Source organism: Trichechus manatus, unplaced genomic scaffold, assembly GCF_000243295.1.
Source record: "Trichechus manatus latirostris isolate Lorelei unplaced genomic scaffold, TriManLat1.0 scaffold00130, whole genome shotgun sequence".
NCBI lineage: Eukaryota > Metazoa > Chordata > Mammalia > Sirenia > Trichechidae > Trichechus > Trichechus manatus.
In genome coordinates, this window is record NW_004444066.1 from 19205 (window position 1) to 32039 (window position 12835).

The window sequence follows — 12835 nt, forward strand, 5'->3', positions numbered from 1 at the left end:
CAGGAAACATCTTCAAATCTGCAGTTTTAATCCATGAATATTGACTTGTCAAGAGAATTTTCTGGGTTGAAGGAAAATATAAAAGAGATGTTAGGATTTTATTGGCTGATTCTATCTAGGAAATATGGGAATACCTTTCTTTGTTTTACCCTCAGTCATTCCCTTATTGCCAGGGCTCCATCTGCAGTTAAATCAGTCTCTCTCTCTCTCTTTCATTATTGCTTTGTGGTAAAGTTCTACAAATAGAATTGCTGGCTCAGAGAAGAATAATAAAAGTGTTATTAAATCAACAGAAAACATATCTTTTTTTGGTTCATCCATCTCTGAGGGTCCTTAATGGGGCCTTTCATCCATTCAAGCATGCATCCATTTAAAAAAAAAACACTTGTCCAAGTTTATGTGGTCATATTACAGTCACAAGAGAACTAAAAGTGGTACTTCCTTCCCACGGTGCTTACTGACCCTTCTGGAGGTCCCAGATAACCTTATCGCACAGAGTGGCCCCTTCGCCCACCTGATTTCTGGTGACAGTTGTTTCTAGACTGGTGAATGTGGAAGCTGCAGGTCGTTCTGGCTTCTAAAGGCTCCATTCTGTCTCCCAGCTCTGATTCCTCAGGCCTCAGCCTTTTGGAAGAGAAACAGAAAATGACCAAGTCTCAGGTGAGTTGCTTGCTTATTTTGTGCTTTTCCATACAATTAAATGTAGAAGTGCAGAAAGCAAAGTATTTGGATTAGGGAAAATGTAGAGAGAACAAAAGATGAAGACTTGGAAAGAGTTGCTATTTAAAATGCAGATTAGATGGTTATAAACGATTTGTATAAATTGAGGTTCACATTTGTCCCATCCCCCTAGCAGTCACGGTGGACAGGTCGAGTAAATCATATACATGGTTTGCATTCCCCATGAAGAGAAATCAGGTGAATTTTCAATGAGAAGAAAATATTCTCTGCCATTTAGGACTAAAAGAAATTAATTTGGGGTGGGCATCTTCCTATAGGTGATGTCCTTACCTACCCACCAAAAATCACCCAAACCTACTGCCAAAGGGTCGATTCAGACTCATAGTGACCCTATAGGATAGATTAGAACTGCCCTATAGGGTTTTCAAGGCTGTAATCTTTATAAAAGCTGACTGCCACATCTTTCTCCATGGAGCAGCTGCTGGTTTCGAACTGCCAACCTTTTGGTTAGCAGCCGAGAGCTTAACCACTCTGCCACCAGGGCTCCTCCTTACCTACACTCCTGTGTAAATGCATCAGTAGATTTCTTGTGACTCTGTCTTAATGTATTTCTTTTAGAGGAAAGGTATCATAATGTCAGAGCCAAACTCCATAAGCTTTATTCTTTAGGGAACCAAAGTGAGCACATAGGCTTCCTATGCTACAGTTTATCCAGGGACAAAACCTAGAGACACACATGGAATGAGTGACCTCTGGTCTCCGAAGTAAATATTTCTCTCAAATAAGCAGTTTTTAAGTTAATTCTCTGGTAAAGGCTTGGAGAGTAGAAGTTTCTGATTCTCCATAGCCTTTGCTGAGGTCTCAGGGTTTGTGCGGCCACTCCCCAACTCAAGGCCAGTTCTTCCTCTGCTCTTCCAGAAAACTCTTTTATATTTTTTCCCCTGGCCAAATTTATCTATTCACGGTATAAACATTTTAAACAAAAGTGTAAAAATGGCTTGATGGCATCTGGCCTCATCTAACTTCACAATGGGGGAGGAGAATCAAGATCAATGTAAGCCAAAGCTGATTTCTATAAAGTGGAAGTCAGACATAATCTCCTCTCTCCAACCTTTTTACCAATTCTGACACCAGCTGTCCTTCCCATGGCACTCTCTACTTCTCTGCTGGGTTCAATAATTCTTTGCAGTGGCCACACAGAACTCCAGACCATACTCACAGTTATGGGGTTTATTAGGGAAGTGACAGGTTACAATTCAGGATCAGGAACAACTCAGGATACGGTTCTTTGGTCAGGACAGCTTCTTGGCCATGCCCGCAAACAGGCCTTTCTCTCCCTCTCTCTCTCTCTGCCCCTTGGGCCTCAACCTGGCCTCTGCCCTGCTTGAGCCAAGTGTTACAAAGCTCTTTAGCTCTGCCAATAAGAACCTCGAGGTACTCCATTCTGCCAGTAAGCATCCTGCCTGAAGGCTCTCAATTTCTGTCACTCTGTGGGTTGGCACACCCACTGTAGCCGCCTCACTCAGTGAGCCGGGAAGCCCACTTGAGCTGGTCTTATTCTGCTGTCTCTGTTTCTCTGCCACCGCTTCTCACCCTGTCTCTGGTGTTATAGCTTGCCGTCTCCTGGGTCTGGGAGACTCTCAGTGTAGGCACCCTGGGTCCAAAGGATGCACTCGCTCCCGGCTCTTCTTTATGATAGTTAGGTCCCCTTCTCTCTGCCTCTGGGATTGGCTCCCTTTAAGCCTGGTGGGTTGGCAAACTGACCAATCCCCTCGTTAGTGCTCCATACACTTTATTTGCATGGTCCCACCCCCACAAGGGTGCCATGCATCTTATTTGCATTATTAACAAGTTATCCAATCCCCTTGGTGGGCACAAGCACCTTATTTGCATAGTCCCATCCAGTCATTTTTGTGGGAGTCACAAAGACCATGGCTAGAAGGGCCCATTAAAGTAATTCACTATACCACAAACAGAGAAAGATAAAAATTAGAAAGTGAATAGCCCTTTAACAGCCCCTCTTCCTGGGATAGCCAGTATTAATAACTTATGTTTCCATTTTTGTTCCATCTAAAAATTATTTATTCTATTGTTTAAAAACATGAAGTTTCAACTTTATTATTTTCCTGAGTATGTAGTTTACCCAATACCATTTGTTAAATACTTTACTTATTTATAAAGCTGCATTTAATATTTACTAAATTCCCATTGGCTATTAGGTCTCTTTCTACCCCTTTGTTTTTCTAATCTGTCATCCTCTTTTTGCTACAAACAGAGTTTTACGTCGTTTTTCTCAAAATGTGTGATGTAGAATTGGGTGCATAGTTTTGCATACTACATAGTAAAATGATAAGAAGGATTACTTCAGATTGAACAAGAATATGCTATTACAGGGTCCAGTGTCATTTGAGGATGTGGCTGTGAATTTCACTCAAGAGGAGTGGCAGCAGCCTGCTCAGAGGACCCTGTATAGGGATGTGATGCTGGAGAACTACAGCCACCTGGTCTCAATGGGTAAGGATGGTTTCCCTGCATAACACAAGAGTTGTCCAATCCAGTGCCTCTTCCTTCTCATTTGTTTGGGTTGGGTAGTCATATGTAATGACTTTTGTGCCCTCCTTGCCTTCCCCAGTGGAAGGCCATTACTTTGCTGAGAGCCAGCTAAATAGCTTCATTGTGGGGCTCTTGAAACTGCACCTTCTTTTCTTTCTTCAGTGCAGTTAATCACAATTCCCCCGTGATTTCCCTGTAATAGGATATCCTGTTCCCAAACCAGATGTCATTGCCAAGTGGGAACATGGAGAAGAGCCACGGATCGTAAAGAGAGACATAGTGCACTGGATCTATCCAGGTGAAATTCTGGCAGATGGGAGACAAGGGAAGTGAAATCACAATTGGTTGGTTTTAATTTTTAGTTGGTTGGTGGCTGAGGCTTATGTCTCACCCACATTGATATTTCCTATTCCTTGCTCCTGTGCTGAGCACATAGTAGGTATTCAACAGCTAATTAAATGTAAAAATGGCATGGTGGTGGCATCTGATCTCTAACATCAGGAGAGGCAAGGAGAATCAAGATCAACAGCCCAAGGTTGATTCCTATGAGGCGGAAGTCAGACGTGCTTATCTCCGTCATGTTTACCAATGGCATCTTTACCAATTCCAACACCAACCATCCCCCCCACCAGCACTCTCTACTTCTCTGCTAAGTTCGATAATTCATTGCAGTGGCCACACAGAACTCACGGACCATACTCACAGTTGTGGGGATTATTAGGGAATTAACAGGTTACATTCCAGGTTTAGAACACTCAGGATACAGTTCTTCCATTAGGATAGCCTCTTCTCAGCTGTGCCCACAGGCAGGCCTCTCTCTGTCCCCCAGGCCTCTGTCCTGCTTCAACAAGTGTTACGACCCTCTTTCAGCTCCACCAGTAAGTGCCCGGAGGCACCCCACTCCACCAGTAAGCCTCGCCCCAAATGCACTCAACTTTAGCTCCATGGGTCGGCAAACCTAGCCCCACCAAGTGCCTGGAGACACCCTACTCCGTTAGCAAGCCTTCTGCCTGAAGGCACTTAGCTTTCTCGCTTCATGGGGTGGGCTGTCTCCTGCTGGTCTCCTAGTTCTGCTGCTGCGATGCGTCTGCCACCAGTTCTCGCCATCTTCAGTGTTATAGATCTCTCTCTCTTTCTTGGTCACCCGGTTCCAGGCACATCTCAGTGCAGGGATCCCAGGTCCAAAGGATGTGCTCTGCTCCTGGCTCTTCTTCCTTGATGGTGGTGAGATCCTCTCTTCCTGCATTTGGGATGGCTCATTTTAAGTCTAGCGGGGTGGCAAAACTGACCAATCCCTTCGTTAGGGTTCCATAGACCTTATTTGCATGGTCCAACCCCCATACAGGTGCCATGAACTTTATTTGCTTTATTTGCAAGCTATCCAATCCCCTTGGTGGGCCACAATTACCTTATTTTTATAGTCACTTGGGTGGAAGTTAAAAGACCATGGCAAGAAAGGCCATATAAATGCAATTCAATGCACCGTATTAAGTAATAGTCATGTACGGAGGAGATATTTCTTATTGATCTATTCAACAATCATATCTTTAGTCCCTTTCTAAAAGAATCAAAGCCAATAGAAGGGAAATGCCTTTCAGGAACATAGCTTGTGCACGGAAAGGTAAGACATATAGATTTACGGCTGTATAAAATTACATGTCAAATGTAATTACTACTTTAGAAGTTCAGTGAAAATTGTAGGCTAAAGTGATGTGGCAGAATTTAAGAGGTCATTTTGTAGAGCATGTAGCAGCTACTCTGAAGACTATCTTAAGTGTGGATTAGGCAGAAGGAATAGGGTGAGGGCAAGCTCTGGGTAAGAGGACATGTATAAAACCTTGGAGTTAGGAATAAGCATGACTTTTCTGGCAGAAATTTACTAGTCTTACTTGACTTCAATAAAATATATTATTGAGGAAGAGTGGAAATTAACCTTGGACACACACTGTGAATACAGAGAGTTAACATTTTATTACCCTGAATTGTTCTGTTGTTCTTGCTACTGTTATTATTATTTTAAAATACTTTTGAGATATAATTCACATACCACACAATTAATCCATTTAAAGTGTACAATTCAGTGGTTTTTAGCATATTTGCTGGTATGTGCAATTATCACAAATTTAGAACATTTTTATCATCCAAAAAAGAAACCAAGTAGCCTTCTGCTGTGCGATGGATCACTTTTATATGGCCTTTCTTGCCATGGTCTTCTAAGTCTCACCAAATGATTGGGTGGGACTATGCAAATAAGGAGCTTGTGGCCCACCAAGGGGATTTGATAGCTTGCTAATAAGCAAATAAGATGCATGGCACTCTTGTGGGGGTGGGACCATGCAAATAAGGTTTTTGGAACCCTAACAAGGGGATTGATCAGTTTTGCCATCCTGCTAGCCTTAAAATGAGCTATCTCAGAGGCGGGAAGAGGGGGACCTCACTACCACCAAGAAAGAAAAGGTGGGAGCAGAGTACATCCTTTGGTCTGAGAACCTTCTAGACCCAGGAGACAGAGAGCTCTAATACTGGAGACAGTGCAAGATAGCGAGAAGTGGCAGCAAGTGCAGTAGAGAACCAGCAGCAGCAGAACCAGGAGACCAGCAGGAGATGGTGTGGTGGGCTTCCTGGCCCATGGAGTGAGAAAGCTGAGTGCCTTCAGGCAGGAGGTTCCTGGTGGAGTAGGGTGCCTCTGGGCATTTGTCAGGGGAGCTAGGATTGCCAATCCTCCCACAGAACGAGAGAGCTGAGCACCTTTGGGCCAACGCTTACTGGCAGAGTGGGGTGCCCCTGGGCAGTTATTGGCAAAGCTAAAGAGCTTTGTAACACTTGTCCAAATATGGCAAAGGCCCAGCCAAGGGCTAGGGGCTGAGGGGTCGAGGGCCAGAGAGAGGCTTGCCTGCTCGCACGGCTGAGTAGCTGTTCTGACCAAGGAACTGTATCCTGAGTCGTTCCTGGCTCTAAATCATAACCTTTTGCTTCCCTAATAAACCCCATAATTGAGCATGGCCTATGAGTTCTGTGTGGCCATTGCAATGAATTATCGAACCGAGCAGAGAAGTAGAGAGTGCCATGGGAGGGACAGTTGGTGTCAGAATTGGTAAAAAAGTTGGACAGCAGAGGTATCTTTGACCTTCGCCTTATAGGAGTCAGCCTTGGGCTGATCCTGATGGTGATTCTCTCTCCCCATTGTGAAGTTGGAGGAGGTCAGACACCCGCACCATGTCATTTTTATATCTTCCTATCCCCCAGCCTCTTCAGCCCAAACCAACCACTAGTCTACTTTCTATCTATTGATTTGCCTATTCTGCACATTTCATATAAATGGAATCATATAATAAGTGGTCTTTTGTGACTGGCTTCTTTCACTTAGCATGAGGTTTTGAAGGTTCATCTATGTTGTCACATGTGTCAAGTACTTCATTTCTTCTTATGGCCAAATAGTATTCCATTGTATGGATATACCAAATTTTATTTATCCATTCATCAGTTGAAGAACACTTAAGTTGTTTCCCTCTTTTGGCTATTATGAATAAATGCCACTATAAACATTTGTGTATAAGTTTTTGTGTGGACGTATGTTTTTATTTCCCTTGGGTGTATACCTAGGACTGGAATTGTTGGGTCATAGGGTGTTATGGATTTAATTGTGCCCCCCAAAAGTGTGTGTCAACTTGGCTGGGCCATGATTCCCAGTATTGTGTGATTGTCCACAATTTTGTGATCTGATGTGGTTTTTCTGTGTGCTGTAATCCTACCTCTCTGATGTTAATGAGGCAGGATTAGAGGCAATTATGTTAATGAGACAGGTCTCAATCTTCAAGATTAGGTTGTGTCTTAAACCAGTCTCTTTTGAGATATAAAAGAGAAGAGTGAGCAGAGAGACATGGGGACCTTATACCACCAAGAAAGTAGAGCCAAGAGCACGTGCCTTTTGGACTGGGGGTCCCTGCGCTGAGAAGCTCCTAGAGAAGGGGAAGATTGATGACAAACACCTTCCTCCAGAGCTGACCCTTCCCCTGGAACTGACACCCTGAATTCGGAATTCTAGCCTTCTACACTGTGAAAAAATAAATTTCTCTTTGTTAAAGCCATCCACTGTGGTACTGTTACAGCAGCACTAGGTAACTAAGACAGAATTTGGTACCAAGAATGGGATTCTGCTCTAACAGATACCTAAAATATGGAAGCTATTTTGAAACTGTGAATGGATAGAGGCTGGAAGAGTTTTAAAGTACCTGATAGTAAAAACCTAGATTGCCTTCAAGGGACTGTTGGTGGAATTATGGACGTCAAATACAATTCTGGTGAGGACTCAGAAGGAATTGAGGAGAGCTCTTACACTGGTGACGGCACAGATGGTAATAAGAAGCAGCAGAGAAACAGCAGCAGCAGAACCAGGAGACCAGTGCGAGACAGTGCTGGAGCCGACCAATGAAACAAGAGAGCTGAGTGCCTTTGTGCAGGAGGTTTCCTGGTGGAGTGGGGTGCCTCTGGGCACTTATTGGTGAATCTACGCTTGTCAACCCACGGAGCAAGAGAGCTGAGTGCCTTCTGGCCAAAGTTTACTGGCAGAGTGGAGTGCCTGCAGGCACTTATCAGTGGAGCTACAGAGCTTTGAAACACTTGCCTAAGCTGCGCAGATGCTGGTGGCGAGGCCCAAGGGGCAGAGAGGTCAAGGAACCAGGAAGCAGAAGCTGAAGAGACAAGGAACACAGGAAGCCGAGCTGCCTCAGTTTCAAACGTTGTAGCCATGGCCTCTGGAGTTTCTAAGGGTGGAGTCACCACTCAAATGGTCTAGGAGATTGGGGCCCCCCAAATCCGAGGGACCAGAGTTGCTATTCCAGTGGGCCTGTAAGGCAGAGCTGAAGCCAGGGCCAAGGGGCCTCCACTCAAAATCTGGAGAGTGTGAGCAATACCTAGAGTATGGAGGGCAGGGCGATTGCGTAAATGGTCTCAGAGAACAGAGGATTATTCTCAAGCCTTGAGGGCTAATGTAATGTGTTCTGCTGATTTGCTTGGTGCCTGTTATTCCTTCTTTCTCTCCAGTTTCTCCCATTTGTAATGGAAATGCCTAGCTTGTGCCTGTTCCACCATTGTACTTTGGAAGCAGTTAACTTGTATTCTAGATTTCAGAGATGAAGAGGAATTTTTTGAATTTTGGACTTGGAGTTGATTTAAGACTTTTGCTACATGATATGATGAGGTGAATGTATTTCACATGTGGCAAGGACATGAATTTTGGGGGGCCAAAGGGTGAAATGTTACAGATTAAGTTGTGTTCCCCCAAAATATTTATCAACTTGGCTAGGCCATGATTCCCAGTATTGTGTGATTGTCCACCATTTTGTCACCTGATGTGATTTTCCTATGTATTGTAAATTCTATCTCTATGATGTTAATGAGACAAGATTAGAAGCAGTTATGTTAATGATGCAGGACTCAATCTACAAGATTAGGTTGTATCTTAAGCCAATCTCTTTTGATATATAAAAGAGAGAAGTGAGAAGAGAGACATGGGGACCTCATACCACCAAGAAAGCAGAGCCAGGAGCATGCATCCTTTGGACCCGGGGTCCCTGCACTGAGAAGCTCCTAGAGCAGAGGAAGATTGATGACAAGGACCTTTTTCTAGAGCCAAAAGAGACAGAAAACCTTCCTCTGGAGCTGGCACCCTGAATTCAAGCTTCTAGCCTCCTAAACTGTGAGAGAATAAACTTCTGTTTGTTAAGGCCATCCACTTGTGATATTTCTGTTATAGCAGCACTAGAAAACTAGGACATATGGTAACTGTATACGTAATCATATGAATAACTACCAGACTGTTTTCCAAAGTAGTTGCACTATGTTCCTGTCTTAGTCATCTAGTGCTGCTATAACAGAAATACCACAAGAGGATGGCTTTAACAAAGAGAAGTTTATACTCTCACAGTCCAGTGGTCTAGAAGTCTGAATTCAGGGTGCTGGCTCCAGGGGAAGGCTTTCTCTCTTTGTCTGCTATGGAGGAAGGTCTTTGTGATGTATTAGTCTTTCCCTGGTCTGGGAACACCTCAGTGCAGGAACCTCAGGTCCAAAGGACAAGCTCTGCTCCCAGAACTGCTTTCTTGGTGTATGAGATCCCCGTCTCTCTACTTGCTTCTTTCTTTTCTATCTTAAAAGAGATTGGCTTAAGACACTATCTAATCTTGTAGACCTCATCAGTATAACTGCTGCTAATCCATCTTATTACATCATAGTGATAGAATATACAACACATAGGGAAATCACACCAGATGACAAAAGGTAGACAATCATACAATACTGGGAATCATGACCTAGCCAAGTTGACAAATATTTTTTTGGGGACACAATTCAATCCATGACAGTTCCATTCCTACTAACAGTGTATGAGTGTAAAGAATGGCATGGCAGCATTGGATCTCCTCATCTAAGTTCACGAGGGGGGAGAATCATCTTCTGCATCAGCCCAAGGCTGATTCCTGTGAGGCAGAGGTCAGACATACCTCCACCTTGCAAACTTTCTGCCAATTCTGATACCAGCCATCTTTCCCATGGCACTCTCTGCTTCTCTGCTGGGTTCGATAATTGGTTGCAGTGGCCACACAGAACTCACAGACCGTATTCACAGGTATGGGGTTTATTAGGGAAGTAACAGGTTACAATTTAGGATCAGAGAGAACTCAGTATACAGTTCTTTGATCAGGACAGCCTCTTCTTAGCCATGCCTGCAGGCAGGCCTCTTTCTGGCTCTTGACCTTTCAGTCCCTCAGGCCTCTTGGGCTGGCTTGGCCTTTGCCCTGCTGGGGTAAGTGTTACAAATCTCTTTAGCTCCACCAATAAGTGCCCAGAGGCACCCCACTCCGCCAGCAAGCCTGTTGCCCGAAGGCGTTCAGCTTTCTCACTCCATGGGTGGGTATGCTCAGCTCTCTCACTCTGTGGGTCAGCTCCGTGGGTTGGGAAGCCCACTGTGCTTTCTTGTGCCAGTCTCCTTGTTTCTCAGCTGCTACTTCTCACCCTCTCGTGCTGTCTCTGGTGTTACAGCTCTGTCTTTCTCTGGCTCCGGGGTCTAGGAGATTCTCAGCACAGGGACCCTGGCTTCAAAAGATGTGCTCCACTCCTGGCTCTTCTTTCTTAGTGGTAGTGAGGTCCCCCTTCCCACTTCTGGAATGGCTCATTGTTAGCCTAGTGGGATGGCAAAACTGACCAATCCCTTTGTTAGGGTTCCATTCACCTTATTTGTGGGGTTCCACCCCCACAAGGGTGCCATGAACCTTATTTACAGCATTAGCAAGCTGTCCAATCTCCTTGGTAGGACACAATCACCTTATTTGCATAGCCCCACCCAACCAAAAAAACCAAACGCATTGCCGCTGAGTCTATTTCGACTCATAGTGAGCCTACAGGACAGAGTAGAACTGCCCCATAGGGTTTCCAAGGAGTGCCTGGTGGATTCAAACTGCTGACCTTTGGGTTAGCAGCTGTAGCTCTTAACCAGTGTGCCACCAGGGTTTTCATGCATGGCTAGGAGGGTCATATTAAGTAATTCACTGCACTGCAGGGTTTATTATGGAAGTTACAGGTTACAATTCAGGATCAGGAGCAACTCAGGATACAGTTCTTCAATCAGGAAAGCTTCTTAGCCATGCTCACATGCAGGCCTCTCTCTGGCCCTCAGCCCCTCAGCCCCTCAGCCCCTTGGCCTCTTGGCCCCTCGCCCTCTCAGCCTCTTGGCCCTCAGCCATCAGCCCTCAGCCCTTGGCCCTTGGCCTGGCTTCTGTCCTGCAAATGTTACAAAGCTCTTTAGCTCAGCCTATAAGTGCCTGGAGACACCCCATTCCGCCAGTATGCCTCAGCCCGAAGGCCTATGGCTTTCTCACTCTGTGGGTCAGCATGCACACTATAGCCACCTTCCTCTGTGGGCCGGGAAGTCTACTGTGCTGTCTCACGCCAGTCTCCTGGTTCTGCTACTCCCATTTCTCTAGCGCCACTTCTCACTGTCTTGTACCATCTCCAGTGTTACACCTGTGTCTGTCTCCTGAGCCTAGGACGTTCTCAGTGCAGGGACCCTGAGTCCATAGGATGTGCACCACACCTATCTCTTCTTTTTGATAGTAGTGAGGTCCCCTCTTTCCACCTCTGGGATGGCTAATTTTAAGCCTAGCGGGATGGCAGAACTGACCAATCTCCGCACTAGGACTCCATAGACCTTATTTGCATAGTCCTACCCCCACAGGGTGCCATGCACCTTATTTGCATTATTAACAAGTTGTCCAATCCTCTTGGTGGAAACACAGGCACCTTATTTGCGTAGCCCCACCCAATCATTGTATGGGAGTTACAAGACCATGCATGGCTATAAGGGCCATATTAAGTAATTCACTGCACTGCAGTGAGGGTTCTGATTTCTCCACATTTTCATCAACACTTGATATTATTTGACTTTTTAGTTGTAGCCATCATAGTGGGTGTGAAGTGGTATCTCTATGGTTTTGAAAACTTATCAAGAGTAGTTTGAACAGTGCTTACCTTCTTCTTGTCTTTTATGCCTTGGCCAATTGTCATACTCCTTTCTAAATTTGGATCAGCTTCCAACATTTTATCCTTTGTGCTTTCAATGTTATGAAATATTTACAAGAGTTAGTTTAATGTGCAGAATTTTATTGATGTCACTTCCTCTAGGACATCTTTATCCTTTTGTCACAACCACTTTCCTCATTTATGTCAATGAGTGTACCTTCACTAAGTTCCTGTGGCTGCATATCTAAAGTGTCTTAAAAGGTAACATTGTAACATTTCCATGGTCAGCCATCTTCCAATCACACCCAGTTTCACTTCCAGTGTTAATTGCTTATCTTTCTTTCCTATACTTTCATCTTTTTTGGCCAGTTCCTTTTCTGATTACCCATTTGTCTTAGTCATCTAGTGCTGCTATAACAGAAATACCACAAATGGATGGCTTTAACAAAGAGAAGTTTATTTTCTCACAGTCCAGTAGGCTACAAGTCCAAAGTCAGGGCGTCAGCTCCAGGGGAATGCTTTCTCCATCAGCTCTGGAGGAAGGTCTGTGTCATCAATCTTCCTGTGGTCTGGGAGCTTCTCTGTGCAGGAACCTCAGGTCCAAAGGACACGCTCTTCTCCCAGCACTGCTTTTTTGGTGGTATGAGGTTCCCGTGTATCTCTGCTCGCTTCTCTCTTTTATATCTCAAAAGAGATTGGCTTAAGGCACTATCCGATCTTGTATACCTCATCAGTATAACTGCCGCTAATACATCTTATTGGATCATAGATTGAATTTACAACACATGAGGAAATCACATCAGATTACAAAATGGTACACAATTATACAATACTGGGAATCATGACCCAGCCAAGTTGACAGATATTTTTGGGGGACACAATTCAATCCATGACACTATTTTTGTAAAATATCATGTGGATTTATCACTGGGAGACAAGGAAGCAACATAACTGTAACCAGACACTTCCAGGTCTGCTTGGTGTGGCTAGAAAGACACGAAGCAGTGAAAGTGAAAGAAGCTTTATTTAGTTGGCCATGTAAAGGAGCCCGCTGGGACTTGTGTCGCCAAGGTGGCTCTTTGAACAATAG

General features: G+C 44.6%; 1 protein-coding gene across 1 annotated transcript in view; it reads left to right on the plus strand.

Annotated features, from left to right (window-relative positions):
• Positions 1–645: 645 nt before the first annotated feature.
• The window catches only part of LOC101356331 (zinc finger protein 300), a 52593-nt gene continuing 40403 nt past the window's right edge, over positions 646–12835 (plus strand). Inside the window, 4 exon segments of the mRNA XM_023739135.1 lie at positions 646–660; positions 3075–3195; positions 3437–3563; positions 9234–9237. Coding sequence (XP_023594903.1) covers positions 646–660; positions 3075–3195; positions 3437–3563; positions 9234–9237 — 267 coding nt within the window.